The 17,188-nt window shown below is 57.3% G+C and overlaps 2 protein-coding genes and 1 long non-coding RNA gene across 4 annotated transcripts; 1 reads left to right on the top strand and 2 right to left on the bottom strand.

Moving 5' to 3' along the window:
• Positions 1–306: 306 nt before the first annotated feature.
• AQP5 (aquaporin 5) lies at positions 307–4,336 on the bottom strand. The gene is made up of 4 exons (XM_023643517.2): positions 3,569–4,336; positions 2,290–2,454; positions 1,802–1,885; positions 307–1,019 (listed from the first exon to the last, which is right to left on the bottom strand). Exons 1-4 carry the CDS (start codon positions 4,334–4,336, stop codon positions 834–836), a joined length of 1,203 nt encoding a protein of 400 aa, XP_023499285.2. The 3' UTR covers positions 307–833.
• A 117-nt stretch (positions 4,337–4,453) lies between these two features.
• On the top strand, positions 4,454–7,255 carry LOC111773980 (uncharacterized). Its single transcript, XR_002808749.2, has 2 exons — positions 4,454–4,591; positions 6,458–7,255. It is a non-coding gene; the product is annotated as an uncharacterized lncRNA (long non-coding RNA).
• A 1,039-nt stretch (positions 7,256–8,294) lies between these two features.
• AQP2 (aquaporin 2) lies at positions 8,295–16,793 on the bottom strand. 2 transcript variants are annotated; one of them, XM_070269190.1, is made up of 4 exons: positions 16,283–16,793; positions 13,224–13,388; positions 12,815–12,875; positions 8,295–12,120 (listed from the first exon to the last, which is right to left on the bottom strand). In XM_070269190.1, exons 1-4 carry the CDS (start codon positions 16,640–16,642, stop codon positions 11,360–11,362), a joined length of 1,347 nt encoding a protein of 448 aa, XP_070125291.1. In that variant the 5' UTR covers positions 16,643–16,793; the 3' UTR covers positions 8,295–11,359.
• Between the last annotated feature and the right edge of the window lie 395 nt (positions 16,794–17,188).

Raw genomic sequence — 17,188 nt, 5'->3', positions numbered from 1 at the left:
GGACTTGACATAGCTGAGGTGGGAGGGGCAAGCAGGCAAGTGACTCAGTGAGGCCCCCTCCTTCTCTGCTCCCACTGCCCGCTCCTAACCTCTGGCTCTATTCCTATATTAGAACTCTAGAGCTATAGGTCTCCCCTCTCTCTCCCCACCCCCATCTCTGACTCTCTAGGCCTTCCCTGGCCTCAGCTTCCCTGTCTTTCCACAGAGGACTGTGGAGACCATGGGGGAGGGTGTGGGATGACAAAGAGGAGAGGCGATGTGCCAGTGTCCCAAGGAGAGGTTTCTGGGGAGAGACGAGGCCAAGCATGAATGTCAGTGGTTTATTGGGAAGCCTCCACCCCAAACACCGGCAGCTCTACTCCATGCATCCTTGACCAGACATAAATAAGGCAGCATTTAATGAACCAGTCCGTCTCCCTCCTAAGGAGCTCTGGGGAGGGTCAGCCTCTGCTGTCTTAGGGCCTGGGATCCCTCTGGTTCTTGAGGAGGGGCTGGGAAGGGTGGGGCGATGCAGACTGCAGGCCACCCCTTCCTGGCTTGGTCCTGGGGCAGCCTGCGGGCTTAGGTTCACAGTCTCTAAGGTCTGACCTCATGGCAGCTGTCTGCCTTGTCCCAGAGAGACCCCTCCCCACCAGATTCCAGCCCCTAGCTCCCACCCCAAGAGTACCATCATGGGTTCCTGCTCCCATCTCTAACTGTGTAGCCTGGGGAACCAGCACCTCCTCCCCAGCCCAGAGGACCCAACTGTGGGGTAAGGAAGCTTTGCTGTCATATTTTTTTCTTTTTTCCCCTGCGGTTCAGGGGCTGAGGAGCTGGCCTCTGCCTGACACTGGTCAGTGAGCGGTCAGCTCCATGGTCTTCTTCCGCTCCTCCCGCTGCTCCTCCCAATCCTCCTCAGGCTCATACGTGCCCTTGACGATGGCCACACGCTCACTCAGGCTCAACGAGTTGGGGAAGAGCAGGTAGAAGTAGAGGATGGCAGCCAGGGCAGCCCCCACGATGGGCCCCACCCAGAAGACCTGGTGGAGACAGAACAGCATCAGCCGGCTGAGCCCCAGGCCTCACAGACCAAGACCTCCCCCCTCCAGAGGACAGACCCGTGGACCCTCAGAGGAGATGGACATACAAACTTCCAGACCTCCAGTGGGAAAGACTTCCTCCCACCTCAGGGACAGATATACTGACACCCCACTCCCCAATGACAGGGACATGGACCACAGACACCCAGATCCCCAGAGGGACAGAGCTCCTCCAACTTTACCCTAAAGAAAGACAAATGCACCTTCAGAGGGAACAGACATATAGATCCTCAGAGACAAACAGAACTCCTCTCCCTTCCACAGAGGGATACAGACAGACTCTAGGAGGTGACAGACAGATTGCCCAGAGGGACAGACCCACATGAAGGAAGACGCTCCAAACCCCCTCAATGGGGAAAGATAAATAAAACGTCAGAGAGGACAGACACACAGACCCCAGAGGGACAGAGACAAATCCTCAGAGGAGATCAACACAGAGGTATAGATCCCTTTCCTTAGAGGGACAGATACACATGATCCTCCCCAACCCCCGAGTAGGGTCCCCTGTTCCCAGGGGCTCAGGCCACATAAATGAACCCCTGCCCTTGTTCTGGCTTCATCCTGTCTCCTACTGTGTCCGCTTCTCTCTCCAGCCACCACTCCTGGGGCCTACTCTCAAGGTCTGGGTCCACAGCCTCCAGAAAGTCCAGTTAGCTCTTGGCTGCCACGGCAGGGTTTCTAGGCCCTCATTGCCAGGGAGCCAGGCGAGGGCCCAGACTCACCCAGTGCGCGGAGCTGAACCGCTTCATGATCACCGCGGGGCCGAAAGAGCGGGCTGGGTTCATGGAGCAGCCGGTGAAGTGGATCTGGACAGAAAGAGGGAGGTGAGGAGGGCAACGTGCTTATCCACTCCCACAGGGCCCTGGGCTCTCGCTGGGTCACCCAGCAGTTCAAGGGCTCACACAGGTCTCCAACTCAAGTCTCCTGATTCCTAGGCTGGTGACCTTTCCTCCCACATGTCCCGACTCACCCCTCCTCTCTTCTCTGTCCTGAGCTTGGGCTTGCTTACCTGCCCTCACCCCAGCTCCCACTTACTCCCAACCTTCCTCAGGCTAGAGAAGGTTTTGGGGGATCAAGTCTGGCCAGAGTATAGCAGCCCTACTCCAGGTCTTAACTTTGGGGCTCAATGGTCAGCAGGGGTGCTGCTCCAGGGCCCCATTATTTGCCCGGAGGGGGCTCCCCACCCAAGCTGTGTGGCAGCACCGCTCACCCCCAAAAGGTGGCCCAGTGTGACGGACAGGCCAATGGACAGGGCCGGGGAGCCCACAGGGCTGGTGCGGCGGGAGTCGGTGGAGGAGAAGATGCAGAGCGCCAGCTGGAAGGTCAGGATCAGCTCCACCACCATGGCCTGGCCTGGCGTCGTGTTGCTGTTGAGCTGCAAGGGGAGAATGGGTTGGCCCTCTGCCTTCTGGCTCTATGGCCAGGGGCTTAGGGGCCTGGGGCTTTGGGCCTCTAAGGACACCTGGAAGCCCAGCCCTGAGTACGTCACATCAGGGAGGTCGTTTGCTGAAATGATTACATACTTCACAGTGTACACAAAGCTTGGAGCTCAGGCCTATCGCAAAAGGGCAGAGCATGAGGGCAACTTTTCCTGGACACAGTCCTGTCAACGGTTCTGCCCAGTCCCCAACCCCTACAAGCTGGCATTCACCCTCTCTCCTGTGGGCAATGCCCAGTTTGCCTACTGCAAACCCCAGTTTGCCCCAGCCTGCCTCCCGCCCGTGCCTGACTTGCTGCCAGTGCCAACTTCAAACTCGTCTCTCCGGTGGGGCTGACTCACGGCTTGACAATGGCCGAGAAAATCCTCCTCTGTGTTTGATTAATGAACCCAGTTTGCATGGGACATGGGGGCTGAATCTGGGGCTTCAGGAGGAGGAGGCAGCAAGGGGCCAGGAGCAGGAAGCTACAGAGACCCTACGCATTGGTTCTGCTCTAGGCGGGGGTCACATGCATGGTTTCTAAATGGAATCCCCTTGACACCTGCTGTGGTAGGTTACGACCATCCCCACATAATGGCTGAGAAAAATGAGACACAGAGAGGCCAGAGTCATCTGAAGCCAGGATTACAACCCATTTCTCTCTGATGGTTACATGAAACCACTCCACTGAGGAGCCGACAGGAGCTGTGAGGGGCCCAGGAGGAAGGCAGAACTCAGAGATGAGACAAGAGAAAAGGCAGAAGTTTTGGGCAAGAAAGCGTGGGGGCGGGGGGGGGGGGCGACGCGGGGGGGCAGTAGGCACCAAGAGAGAGGCCAGGATGGTGCAGCAGGAGCTGAGAGGGCAGAGGAGGCGGGTATGAACTAGGGAGGGGGGTAGGGGCACATGCCAGCCTGGAGACTCATCTTCCTTGCCTTAGAGGGCTGCTGCCTTCCTGGTAAGGGTGTGCACTGGCCCACTCTGTGACACCCAATCTTGAGATGGGGTACGGTGGCCTGGTCTGGAGCCCACCCCAGGGTCCCTGTCCCACCCTCAGCCCCGTGAGCACTCACCGAGTTGATGGCCAGATTGCCCCGGGCATTGCGCGGCGCCAGCCCGTAGAGGATGGCCGCCCCAGCAATGGCGCCCACCAGCTGGGCCACCACGTAGAAGAGAGCCCGGAGCAGGGAGATCTGGTTGCCCACAAAGAGGGCCAGTGTGATGGCGGGGTTGATGTGGCCTCCGCTCACCGGCCCCAGAGCCTGAGCCAGGGTGCCTATGGCCAAGCCAAAAGCCATCGAGATCTGCAGGATGCTGGGCAGCGCCGACGGCCACTGGAGGGCTGAGCCGAGGCCGAAGAAGACGAAGATGAGAGTGGCCAGGAATTCGGCAAACACGGCCTTGAAGAAGGCCACGGAGCACACCTCCTTCTTCATGGTGGCCTCGGAGGCGGGGCAGCGGCGGCGGCCACAGCAGGGGGCGCCCGTCGGGGAGGCGGGGGCGCAGGGGGTGGCGGGCTGGCTCCCGGACGCTGGGCAGCACTCCCCGGCGTCCACTGCGTGGCTAGCGGCCTGGAACCGGCCCTGCAGGGGCGCGTTATATACCCGGCGCGCGCCTGGGAGCGGGGCGAGCGCGGGGGGGCAGTGGGCGGCTCCCGCGCCCGGGGGCCAGCGCGGCGCGCAGAGTGGAAACTTTGCCGTGGCCGCGGGCTCGCCGCAGTCCCCGGTCCCGCGTGCCCCCGGCCCGACGCCCGCCCCCCCGACGGAGCAGCAGCGGACCCGCCCGGGCCACGCCACCCAGGCGGGGGTGTAGACCGGCCCCGCGGCCGGGGACCCGCGCATGGTGGACTCTGCACTCTGGGCGGCTTCTGCGCTCTCCTCCGCGCTGCTTCTGAGCTCTCCTCCGCGCTGTGTGTCCCAGGCTCCCGGGGACGCTGGGCTGGGTCCGGGCTCTCCGGTCCTACCGACTTCTGGGCGTCTGCCTCCGCTGGCCCTTTATCTCCAGCCGTGGTCTTCCCCTTTTCTTCTCTTCGGGCCCGGGTCCAGCTCCTCCTTTTCCTCCTGCGACCCAAGCATCTTGACCTGGCGTCACCCACGGTGAGCTGGAGTGATGCGATTCCCTGAGGACAGAGCCACTCAGCTCCTCGACCGCCGGTGGCGGGGGCGGGCGGCCGGGCCGGGCCTCTCCCCTGCCCGGGCCAGGCAGCCTCCGGGTTTGGAGCGGGGGCGTTTTGGGAAAAGGAGCACCGTGCCAGCTTGCCTGGCGCTTGGTGATCCTCGACGCCCAGTAGCCGGGCAGTCCTGGGAGAAGGTGGCAGACCCCAGGAGGCGCCCTCTCCTCTGCAGCCGTCCCAGCCCCTCTAGGAACACAGCCCTCTGGGGGATGCCAGCAAGTTCCCGAAGGAGGTGGGAGCCAGGAGTTCACTTTGTCCATAGTATGAGAGGGGGCATACCCAGTTCCATCTTGCTTGGGGTCAGGGAAGAGGCCCTGGGACTGGGGCAGAGGATCAGAGTGGGGTCCGGGGAGGGTGCAGGCACACCACTGCCCTTCCACGCCCTCTCACCTCCCTGCCAAAAGCCCCCCACGCTGGCTCTCCGTTTTCCTTCTCCTGCTCCCTCTCTTCCTCCTTCTCCGTTCAGTCTGTGTCCTCCTCCTTCAGACTCCCTCTCAGTCTTGATTTCTCTCCCTCTTGCAATCTCTCTGCCTCTCCTCTTTCTCCTTGTCTCTTTCTCCAACCCCCCATCTCTGTTTTCCAGACGTTTTGTCTCTCTTCATCTCCCTGTCCTGTGCCCTCTGTCAGTCTCTTCCTTGCTCTCTCTCTCTCTCTCTCTCTCTCTCTCTCATTTCAGGCTCAGCTTGTCTCTTAGGCTCTCCCTCTCTCCCCTCTCTCTTTTTCGATTTCCCTGGTTTTTTCCCCTTCGTTCCTCTCACAGTCTTAGTCTTGGCCTCTCCATCTCAGTTTCTCTATTCACCTCTCAGTTTCTATCTCCTCTCTATTTCACCTTTCCTCTGCCTCAGTTTCTGTGACTTTGTTTCTCTCTGTCTCTGCCTCATTTTCCATGTCTACCTCTCTTACATCTGGGCTTTTTCAGTCCCTCTAAAGTGAAGTCCTCCCCCCCCTGGGCTGGGTGACACTTTCTTCCAGTTCCCAACCCCCCCCTCCTGTCCTTGCCCCTTCTCTCTGAGCTCCCAGCTGCTCTCCATCGGCCACCCCACCCCACCCTCTTCCCATCCCCAGGTTAGGCATGTGGGGAATGAGGCTGGAGGGCCCTCCAGGGCTTGGAGGAGGGGTAGGGACCCAGCCCCAGGATCCCAGGAGTGGAGTTACACTAAAGATTGCCACCCCCCCCCCCCCCCCCCCCCCCCCCCCCCGGCACCAGCATGATGTGTCCTTGGGAGGCACTTAGCACAGTGCCTGGCGCAGAGTAAGGCTCAGTAAAGTTTCCTCACTTGCGACTATAATTTTAAAAGCCCCCTGAGGGCTCTGTTTGGAGCTAAGCCAGAGGGTGCAGCAGAGGGAGAGAACAGGTGCTCCTCTGTCAGTCTGTCAGGCCATGGCTAAAGGGAGGGGCCTGGAGGAAAGCCAAGGACCTGGAGGAGCGTGCTCTGGGCTCCGTGGCAGCTAAGAGGCCAAAGAAAACAGGGACCAAAGAAACCTCGCTGTTGTTCCTGCTCTGCTCCCAGGTTCCTGCTGGAACAGCTCCTCCCCTAAGTCTCTCCTCTTTAGGCAGGAGGTCTGTCCTTTCTGCCGTGGGTCCTGGGGCCCTGGCCCTGGCAGAGCATGACAGATATATACACAGGATTTTCATCTGGGCTTGGGGCTCAGGGCTAAGGGCAGGCCTGGCTCAGACTGGAACGATGACCCTCATGACCCCAGAGGCCTCTGGGGGCCAGGCCCCTTCACAGTGGAACTTGCCTCCAGTCGGCACCCTTTCACCTTCTATCTCATCCTCTCTCCCCAGGCACTGTCTCCATGAATCATAGGTCCCAAACTCCATCGTCTTGGAGAGGGCAGGACTCGGCAGTGCTCACAGGAGGTTGGGCCACCAAGGGAAGCTCCTACTTCAGGATTTGAGCCCAATCATTTACAGCTAATGAAGGGCTTTGGGCTCCACTGTGTGATTGAATTCTGAGCTACCTGTGAGGAACCCAGACTCAGAGGTGACTGCCTTGCCCTGGGTCACACAGTGACCCACGGGGTTGTCAGGAATGGGCCTGGTGTGGCTGAAGAAGGAGACCCCACCTGTCAAGACTGCTCAGAGTGGGCAGCTGGTTACGTTTCCTAGCCCTGTTCTTGAAGCCCTTCCGTCTCTCTCTAACCATCAGGGTCACTCTGTCCCCAGGTTGTCACAAGAAACTATTGGAGCTACTATGTCCTGGAGTTGTTTTTGCCCTGCCCTGCCAGCCCCAGAGGAATGCTTCCCTGGCACCTCTCTGGGCTGGGAGATGGGTCCCCCCCCTTTGTGGCAGGGAGCATGACAGTCTGTCAGGGAGAGACTCTCCTCCTCTCCTGATGTAGGAATTCCCTGGGAGCAACTGAGGGTCGGGGGCAGAAATGGTAGCTTAATTGGCAGCAGGTGATGCCCCGGGGGCTCCTCATTCATTCATTCCACAAAGATTTATTAAGCGCTTACAATGTACCAGGCACTGTTCTAGGCACTGGGGATACAGTCATGAGCTAGCAGACAATGCCTCTCCCTTGTGGAGCTAATATTCTAGTGAAAAGAGACAGACAATAAAGAACAGACATATGTAAATCATATAGTACGACAGAATCTGTAAGTGCTATGGAAAAATAGACTACATTAAGGGGGACTGGGCATGCTGGAGTAGGAGTGTGGGTTCTTGGAAATTTTAAATGGGGTGTCAGTGTGGGTCTTATTGAGAAGGTGACATCTGAGCAAGGCCTTGGAAGAGGAGAGGGAAAGAGCCATGTGCATATCTGGGGAAGAACATTCCAGGCAGAGGGAGCAGCCAGTGTTGCTGGAGCAGGGGGAGCAAGGGAGAGAGTGGGAGCTAGAACAGAGGTGGTGGAAGTGGGCAGAGCTTGTGCACCACTGAAAGGCCTGCAGGATTCCCTGGACAGAACGAGGAAGCCATCGAGGGGAGGACTAGCGTGGTCCAACAAAGTTTTTAGCATGACCCCTCGGCTGCTGTGTTGAGAAGAGACTGGAAGGGCAGGAGTAGAAGCAGGGAGACCAGTAGGCGCCTCTCCAGGGAGAGATGCTGGTGGCCTGGACCTGAGGCGGGGTGGTGCTGAAGGGGATGGCAATGGGATTCTGGATCCCTCGTGAAGGCAGACCTGACAGGATCCCCTGATGAAGCTCTCCTGGCATGTGAGAACGAGGAGTCAAGGATGACTCGAACTCTTTGGCCTGAGCAGCTGGAAAGATGGAGTTGCTATCAGTTGAGATGAGAGGGCTGTGGGAGGAGCAGGTGTGGGCAGAAGAGCAGGAGGTCAATTTTGGACATGTGGAGTGTTCGGTGTTGTCCCACACCCTGGAGGTCCCTGCCCTGACTTCCCAACATGGCGCTACAGCCAGGACAAGCAGACCAAAAGGGACCGTTCTTTGCTCTCTTTGGAGGCCACACAGCCCAGGATGCCCATTCTGGCCGGGTTGGCAGTGGGAATTTGCCATCACAGGCCACCTTGGTTGAGCTTCTTATTCAGTGTTGAAATCCCCTCTACACCATTCCTAACAGCAACTCTGGGGAGCTTATGACATGCCAGCCACCCAAGTCTGTCTCCTGGCACCTTGGGCTGTATTGACCATTTCTAAGTGGTGGAAGAAACAGCACTTATTGGCAAATGAGCATTTATTGAGTGCTTACTATATGCAGAGCACTGTGCTAGACAAGACAAATGAGGGAGGATAGCTAGGAGAATGCCATCCAAGAACTGGAAGGAGCCCTGCCCCGAAGGGCTTACAGCCTGGCTGGGAAGCATTGCACATATACAGAATCACCGCTGAGAGATACAGAACAACATCAAAGCAACATTAGTAGGTACACAGTCATCCGGCACAAAGTGGAAATGTGGGAATGGATGCTGCTGGGACTCAGTGGTCATCCACCTCCTCCTTTTGGCTCAGAGGCTTCTTTGTCCCCAGCTTGGGGAGCTAGAGGCCTCTCCACCTTCCTCCATGTGCCCTGCCTCTGTCTGGTTTGGGGTGTGTCTGACCTCCACCCTCCTCCAGACTGAGTGCTCTCTGCAAAGGCAGAAACCAGCCAAATGTTTTGTCATTTTTTTACCTACCCTGCCGTGGCCCTCCCCCAGGCCCTGTGTCCACAAGACAGCAGGCTGGGCTGGACAGGCCCCATTGTGTGTTCTGGCTTCTGGCAGGGGCCTAGGACTTGCCTCAGCACAGACCTGGTCTCCTCTGACTTTTTAGTGGAAAGATCATGGGATTTTGAATAAGAAGGCCTGAGTTCAAGTCTTGGTTCCACTACATACTGCGGTGTGACTTTAGATGAGTCTCTTAGCCTCAGTTTCTTAATCTATGAAATGGGGAGAATAGTATTTGCTTTGCCTATCCTACAGGGTTGGGAGATAATCACAGTACAGTACAGGGCTGGGCACAGTGGGTCCTGATTGAGCCTTTGGTAAGAGCAGCTCTGCTCTGAGTCCACGGTGGTCCTGGCTTGGAATTATCCAGAATGACCACTTAGTTGCCCAGATAGGAGGGTCAGAATCGCCTATGCTGTCAAACCTCTTGTCTCAAGTTACCTGCCGCATTTCTTAAAGAGTCACGTGTCACTTAATGACGCGTCGTTAGGCAATTTTGTCCTTGTGTGAACATCATAGAGTGTAAAAAACTAGACGGTATAGCCTACTACACACCTAGGCTATGTGGTACGAATCTTATGGGACCACCGTTGTATATGGGGTCCACTGTTGACTGAAATTCATTGTTGACGGAAACATCACTATGCCGAGCATGACTGGGGCCACTGTCCCTCCCTAACCTGTCTGAAGCTTTAGGAGGATTAAATGAGCTAGCACTTGTCAAGCATCCAGCACAGAGGCTGGGGGACAAGAGATGCTTAATAGGTGTCAGTTCCTCTCCACCCCCATCACTTTGAATCTTGCTTTGACCTCTGACTTCAGTGACCCCAATCTGGGCAAATGGGGCTGGCAGTGGCAGGATCTCACATTTAGTTTTGAGGGAGATGGAATGCAGGAAGTGGAACAGACAGAGAGAGAAATTCTTGGCAACTTCTAGAGGGATCTGTTGGGGTGAGACGGAGTGGGGATGAGGGGCCTGAGACATCCCGGCTTGGCTCGCAGCACAGCGTCTCGCTGCCTCTGAACTTCCAGGGAAAGGATACTCAGCTACCAGGAGAACAGCCCCCCAGGTCACTTTGGTCTCTGACTCAACCCCTCCCCCAGTAGGGAGGCCAGGTCTTTGGGGGTTTGAGAGAATCACGGCCATAGCACCTATGGCCCAGGGAAACTTTTTCTGACCCTAAAGGGAGTTTTGGTTAAGGAAGACAGAAAAGACGTAGAGAAAGAGACAATTACAGAGACGTTCCTCATAAACAGTCCATCTCCGACGGGAGTGGAGGGGAGGAAGGGGCTGGAGACTCTGGTGCACGGTGGGTGCTTGGTGCAGTGTGGGACAGACCCAGATAAAACCTTGAAAGCATGGAGGCAACAGAGATCCTGGAGAAGGGAGCTCAAGGTATGATTCTTAGGTTAGCTATGCAGCAGCTGGAGAAGTGGGTAGAGAATGGATGGTCTGGGTGGTGGGAGGAAGGAAGGTGGAGAAGACCCATTGTGCACTTGCGGTCAGGAAAAGTTAAGGGGCTGGATCAAGAAGGGGCCATCCCTAAGCACATCTCCTTCTGCCTGCACCTTGGGGCCCCAGGGCTCTCCTCTGCTTTGACAACCAACTAAAGGAGGTAAAGGAGGCCCAGTGTCAGGTCCCTTCTGTGTTCTCCCCCTAGGAAGCAGAAATAATGAAATGATTCCAATAATGCGTGGTAATGGTATGAGGAATTACAGTTCACACAGCATCTTGACATGCATCATCTCACTTAATCCCAGTTAATCTCATTTGAGAACCATTGCACTGGCCTGGAAATTTAGAAGCCCGGGTTCTAGACACAGACCTGCCTCTGCCTCGACAAGTTGTTTCTCTTCTCTCGTCCCAGCGCTAGGCTACTCTCTCCGTAATAACTGTCCTGTGGTAGGAGCAGGAAGAGAGTGAAGGAGGGGAGGAGAGATTCCTGGGGAGGAAGAGCTGCTGCCTGGGGTTGGGGGCCGGAGGTGGCATGGGTGATGGAGGGGTGTTGCCTGCTGCCTGTGGGTGCCTGCCTGACCGCCTTGCCCAGCCAGCTGTAGGTGTTCACTGGGTGAGAGGGCTCACTTGCGAAACTGAGTGTCTCCTTTCAGGAGTGTCTAGTTGCAAATCTCCCCCTCTCCTGAGACAAGGGCCAGAGGCCCACAAAAGGTTTTTGTTTTCTCTGTTACAGTGGGAAGCTAATCTCTAGGTTGGAAACAGCCCCCCCCCCCCCCATGGGGGTTGCATGCACATGTTTGGCATGCGTGCACACACACACACACCCCTGCTTCCTGTTTGGGAGAGGTCCTCCTTTAGGGCAGAAAGGAGGTCCTTGTTCATCCAACTTTCCTTTTTTCCAGAGGCCACTTCTCCGGGGGCCTGTCTCTGGTTGATGCCTCCCTGCCTCTAGCAACGGGTCCTGGCAAGTCTTAGGGCCCAGCGTTGGGGTGTAGGTGAACTTTTGAGGAGAGGCAGGGTAGAGGATGGAAGTACCTTCTCAAAGCAGCCTCCAGGATCCCCCCTTCCCTGCTCCTGGGGATGACTGGTGGCAAGGACTCATCCATTGCAGAAGAAGTGGATTTATTGCAGGTGGAGAAGGAAGGGGTCATGGCGGGAGTGAGAGGTCGCCCACCAGGGCACACTGGCACCACCACAGGCACACCTGTGCACACTCAGGACCATGCACAACCCTGCACATGAGGACAGAGGCACTCGGGGATGAACACAGACCAGGCTTGCACACGAGCAAAACTCTTGGGCCATTCCCAGACCGACCCCCAAGGCGGGTTCCGTACTCTTACCCCCTACCCCACCTAGTACCGGGAGCAGGCTCTCCAGAACCTTCTCTGCCTGCTCACTCGCCCTCCCTCCCCGGCTCGGTCCCCAAGTCCCCAGCTCCCTGCAAGGGGCCAGAGGGTCGACCGCGCGCGCCACGTGCAGCCTCAGGACAGGGAATCTGCCAGGCTCACCGCCTCCCCCGCCGCCCTGGCTGTGGCCGCGCACGTCCTGGCAACAGCTACTCTGCACTGGGGGCCAGCTTCGGACCTGGGGAGAGTCGGGGCGGGGACGACCCCTCCGCCTCGGGGCGGGGGTGGCGGCGCCCCGGAGCCCGGGGCCTCGGGGCCGGGCGCTCAGGCCTTGCAGCTCCGCGGCGGGCTCTGCGGCGAGTGCAGCTCCACCGACTGCCGCCGCCGCACCTCGCGCTCCTCCCAGTCGGCGTCTGGCTCCAGCCCCTTGAGCACGGTCAGGCGCTCCTGCAGGGTCTTGGCGGGCGGGAACAGCAGGTAGTTGTAGATCAGCGAGCCCAGGATGGCACCCACCAGGGGTCCGATCCAGAAGACCTGAGGGGCCGAGCGGAGAGGGGCTGAGCCCCGACTCGACCACGCCCCTCTGGGCCCGGGGACGTGCTCCTCTCCCCACTTGGTGTTGGAAGGGGGTCTCACGCGATCAATGTAATCAAATACGTCTTTGCATAATTAGTGATGACAGGAGTGTTGGGGAAGACAGGTTAGTTTGAGGGCTAAGGTTGCAAATTCCGAAGCTGCCCGCCCAGGTGAACTTAGACAAGTCACTTATCCTGCCTGTGCCTCAATTTCCCTTCATTATAATAATACCTACCTCCTAGGGTTGTTGTGAAAACTATAGGAATTAATATTTGCAAAGTGCTTAGAATAAGGCCTGGTACATACAAAACGCTAGATAAGTGCTAAATCATAAAAATGTGTTAGCTCATATAGACACCACCGTTTATCCAGTTCTAAGGCTCTGTGTTATCTGTTTTATGCCAGTAGCTTCCCTGCCAAAAAGCCAACGAGGCAAGGACTGCTATGATCCTCATTTATAAATGCGGAAACTGAGTCTTCAGGCATCAGAACTGAAGGGTGGAACCCAAGGCTCCCTAGGGCCCCAGGAGGAGGAGTGTAGGGGGCTTGCTGTGCCCGTTCCTAGCTCTGTTCCAGCACATGCCAGGATGGGTTTCTGGGGGAGGGGAAGGCGGGGAGGTTTCAGCCATTACCCAATGGTCATCAAACTTGCCGGTGATGACAGCTGGAGCCAGGGAGCGGGCAGGATTCATGGAGCAGCCAGTGTAGGGGATCTGCAATGGGATGAGGGGTCAGGGAGGGGAGGGAGGTAAGGACAGGGCAGGAGACTTTGTGCCCCTCTCCAGGTTGGCTACAACCTAAAGGGACTCCAGGCGATGGACCATTGAGTTCATGTTATATTTACAGGGCTCTGTATTCCTTTGAGGCTGGAGTGTTATCTGGGAGTCAAACCCTTGGGACTATGTCCATATCTGTCCCTCTTGGGAGTTCTGTGTAGCAGTCCCTCTGGGGGTCTTTGTGTCTGCCACTTTTGGGGGTTTTGTGTATCTGTCTCTAGAGTGGTCTGTGTGCCTGTTTCTTTGGTCCCTCCAGGGAGGCTGGAATCAGTGGCCATGACCTACCCCGAGGAGGTGGCCCACGACCACAGAGAAGCCGATGGAGAGGGCAGGGGTGCCCAGGTTGTCTCCACGGCGCTCATCGGTGGAGGCGAAGATGCAGAGCACCAGCTGCAGGGTCAGGAAAAGCTCCACAGTCACGGCCTGGCCAGCTGTTGTGCTGTTGCTGAGCTGGGGACAGAGAGGGGGTCGGTGGGGGAACACTGAGCATGCTCCCACGTGGACTCTGTCTCTCTGCCCACCTGCAGTCAAGGCTCCAGAGAGGCTTCAGGGCTGGGAGCCAGAACACCTGGGCTCACCAGCTGCCTTTGCCCAAACTACTGACAGCTTCTTGTGGTCCCTAGTTCAGAGGTAGGAAAACTGACTCCATAGCCCGTTTGATTTGGGGGCTGGGGTTGTGTGCCTACAGTGTGAGAGGAAAAGGCTGCTGAGATCCAGAATTTCTGTTTCCTGAAGAACAAGAAGGGAAGAAGTTTTGACTGCAGCAAGAAGTTTTAGGCCAGGTAACAGGAAGGCCTTCCTCTCTCTTTGGGCCATAAGATGCTGGGATAATGAGTGGCCTGTGGTCTTTCTTCCTGTGGTCAAAGGGCTTCCAGGGAGAGTATCTAGGGACTTGAGTCTGAGGGTGGTCCTAGTGTGCCTCTCCCCCCACAAATCCAGCATCCCTCTTTCCTCTAACCTTTGCCCGTTCCCCTTGACCTTGCCTGTCCCCCACTGTGTTTCAGCCCTCAGTTTTGCCCTGTGGATTTGTTCCCTGCACATCCTATGGAGGTTGTGGTGAGGGTCCTGGAGCCTGGTACTGCAATGCCTCCACACCCACGTGGGGTGCCCATGGTCCCAGCAGACCCTGCCTTGGGTAACAAGAGAACCTGGGGCCGAGCAGAGAGGTGATTTCATAACAGAGCCGCGCCCAGCACTGGATTTCTCCCTGGGTTTCGTCATCCTGCGCCCTACGCCCTGCCCTTCGGGGCTGGGCACCGCACCGGACGGAGCTGTGACAGCTCTCACCTCCCACGCTTCTTCTCCAGGCCCTGAACCTGCACCCTGTGTCCTAGCCATCGAGCTGGCACTCTTGGGTCTCTCTAGGATCTAACCTCAATCCATCCTGCTGTGGTCCAATGTCAGAGCCTCTAGTAGGGGGCCGTGAAAAGATCTTTGAAGGTAGACACTTCGGAGGCCTCTGACTTGTTGTGGGACCCTATTTACTTCAGCCTCAGTTTGTCCTTCTGTAAAATGGGGGTAACAAAATGGATTATAAAGGACTGTGTGAGCACTGGAATGAGAAGGGCAGAACCCCAGCCCCACTCCTGCTGGTCAACGGCTGCTCTAAGGAAGCCAGTGCAGACGGGGGTTTGGCATCAGACAGCCCTGCGTCCATCTCCAGGTGCTCACACTTACTGGTTCAGTGATTGGAGTCCATTGAATGCTGAGCCTCAATTTACCACTCAGGGTGGAGGGATCACACAATTCGCTTTATAGTCGTGCCCAGAGTGAGATGGTATCTGGTCTGGCACAGAGCAGGTGCTCATCAATGGTAACTTGCTGGTGGCCAGGCTAGCCTTTCCGGTGACTTCAGAGGACACCTGGGACAGCCTGAGGGATCCTCTAGCTGTCTCTAGCCTCAGGGTTAGTCAGCCCCGTTGCTGCCCACTTCCAGCTAGACAGGGTTCTCCCCAGTTTCTCAAGATGGTAAGTGCTGAGCAGTAACTTGGGGGAGCCTTCCCAAACCCTTCCCTTCTGAGGGCCCCAGTCAACTGTGAAATGACAGAGGAGCAGGACTGAGTGCCCCCATGGCGTGTTAGCACCCCCATTACCCTGCTACAGAGGAGATTCCAGCCACACATTCTGAGACTTTCTTGGCCATGCTCTCAGGCAGTTCCTCTTCCAGTCTAACTGGACCTCTTCTCGCTGCAAACTGGACTAATTTCATTCTTCATGGAAATGGTCACGCTCCTCAGTCTGTTCACCACTATGGCCACTCTAGCCTTTTCCTGGCCCTGAGCCCCAAGCCTCATTGTATTTTCCACTTTGAAGAAGAGAGAAGTTCCCCAGTTGGGACACCTCTGCCCGTTGCATGAGGAAGGCCACCTGTGAGATGGCCGTCAGGAGGAACAGGAGATGGCCACAGAGACATCAGAGCTCTCATCCAATGGCTCAGGGAGAGAGCAGACCAGGAGATGCAGGAGACCAAGGCGTGACAGAGGCACTTGCTGTCCTGGCTTGGGATGGGGGGTGGAGTGAGAGTTGTGTCGAGGGGACACAGACCATCCCTCCCCGCCCATACCCTCAGGTGCCCAGTCCTTACACAGACCCAGAAGGGGGGAGGACCATCAGCCTCAGCCCCCCAAGTGCCCAAGGTGCCGAGTAGCCACTGTTCCTGCAATCAGTTGTGAACTCATGGGCTCCGGGACCTTCTCCGGGGTCTGGAGAGACCTTGCCCCTTCAGCTTTCCCCTGGGTTCTGGTGCTTTCTCTAGCATTGACAAACTGTACAACTTTTAGCTTGTCACTTCCCCTCTCTGGGCCTCAAGTTCCATATTCTTTAGAAAAGGATATATGCATCCGTACCTTGTAAGGTGTCAATGTATGGCTTGGGAGGAGCACCTGCCATGAAGCCCGCACACAGTAGATGCTGAAGAAATGTTGGGTCCTTCTTCCCTGAAGAAGACCCTGTGACTAGCACTCTGAGCTTCCTCCCAGCCCAGACAGCATGTGTGCTTTGGGACCCTGTCCTCTGCTGAGTTCTGGCCCAGTGCTCACTGTATTGCAGGCGTGAAGTCTGATGGAAACCTTGACACTGCTCTTCCTCCACAGGCTCAGAGCAGAAGGGACCAGCAGCCCCGAGTGTATCCTGCCTCCGCTCTGACATTGCTCCTTCTATCCTGCTTCTCCTATGGCAGCTGTGTTCCTGGCTCCAGCCTCTCTCTCTCCCCCCTTCCTTCCCTCTCTCTGCTTCTCTCTCCGCATCCAAACCCTTACCCAGATCTGCCCCCTCCCATCTCATCCTTTACAAAGGACTCCCCAGGACCTGCCCCTTGTGGAAGGGACCAAGTTCTGGCTACTCACTGCGTTGACAGCCAGGTCCCCTCGGATGTCGGGTGGTGTGATCTCATGGAGTAGAGCAGCCCCTGCCACGGCCCCCAGCAGCTGGGCAGCCACATAGAAGGCAGCTCGGAGAAAGGAGACGTGGCAGCCCACCAGACAGGCCACAGTCACGGCGGGGTTGATGTGGGCCCCACTGACATGGCCCAGAGCCTGTACCAGGGTGCCGATAGCCAGGCCGAAGGCCATGGCAATCTGCAGGACAGAGGGCATGGCCTGTGGCCAGTTGAGGGCTGAGCCAAGGCCAAAGAAGACGAAGAGGAGTGTGGCCAGGAACTCTGCAAGCACGGCCCTGGAGAAGGCTATGGACCGGAGCTCCCACATGCTGTGGACCCTTCCGTGGGCTGGCCCAGCAGTCTCAGGGGCAGGAAGCTTGTGGCCGTCTCCCCCCCCTCTCTCTTTCTCTCTCTCTCAGGGTCTCTGGGGAGCCTGGGCCATGGGCATTTATAGGTTCCTTCCATCCTGGATTTGGACACGTAGGGCGGAAGTGGAGTGTGGGTCAAACCTCTTCTCCCCTCTGGCTGCCTCCTGCCCCCACTCCTCACCCCTGCTCACCTGCATGCCTATCACCCCATCTTGGCCTTCACAGCTGACTAATGTTCCCCATTAATGAGCTCCAGATAAGGACTGACGTCCCCTGGTTTTCCGTGTTTGTTCCCTCGGTTCCCCCAGGGCTGCTGCCCCAGGGCCTCCCCCACCCCCACCAGTTCTGTGAATGGGAACTTCTGTAGGGGATTGGCCAACAGCACCCACCCCCACCCCGCACGCCACCCCCAACTCAATCTGTTGGCCAAGGTGGGGGAACACCTAACCTAAAACTGACCATGAGAGAGGATGTCAACACTACCCCTTCTAGTGGTTGGGAAGACC

This window comes from Equus caballus, chromosome 6 (assembly GCF_041296265.1).
Source record: "Equus caballus isolate H_3958 breed thoroughbred chromosome 6, TB-T2T, whole genome shotgun sequence".
NCBI lineage: Eukaryota > Metazoa > Chordata > Mammalia > Perissodactyla > Equidae > Equus > Equus caballus.
This window is presented reverse-complemented; position numbering and strand designations above follow the sequence as displayed.

Excerpts from the sequence above, each read along its gene's own strand:
- AQP5 (XM_023643517.2), bottom strand. The coding sequence starts at position 4,336 with ATGCGCGGGTCCCCGGCCGCGGGGCCGGTCTACACCCCCGCCTGGGTG. Across the intron at positions 2,455-3,568 it reads GCAATCTGGCCATCAACTCG|CTCAACAGCAACACGACGCC; the intron begins GTGAGTGCTCAC and ends CTCCCCTTGCAG. Across the intron at positions 1,886-2,289 it reads CACTGGGCCACCTTTTGGGG|ATCCACTTCACCGGCTGCTC; the intron begins GTGAGCGGTGCT and ends CTTTCTGTCCAG.
- AQP2 (XM_070269190.1), bottom strand. The coding sequence starts at position 16,642 with ATGTGGGAGCTCCGGTCCATAGCCTTCTCCAGGGCCGTGCTTGCAGAG. Across the intron at positions 13,389-16,282 it reads GGGACCTGGCTGTCAACGCA|CTCAGCAACAGCACAACAGC; the intron begins GTGAGTAGCCAG and ends CTCTGTCCCCAG. Across the intron at positions 12,876-13,223 it reads TCGTGGGCCACCTCCTCGGG|ATCCCCTACACTGGCTGCTC; the intron begins GTAGGTCATGGC and ends ATCCCATTGCAG.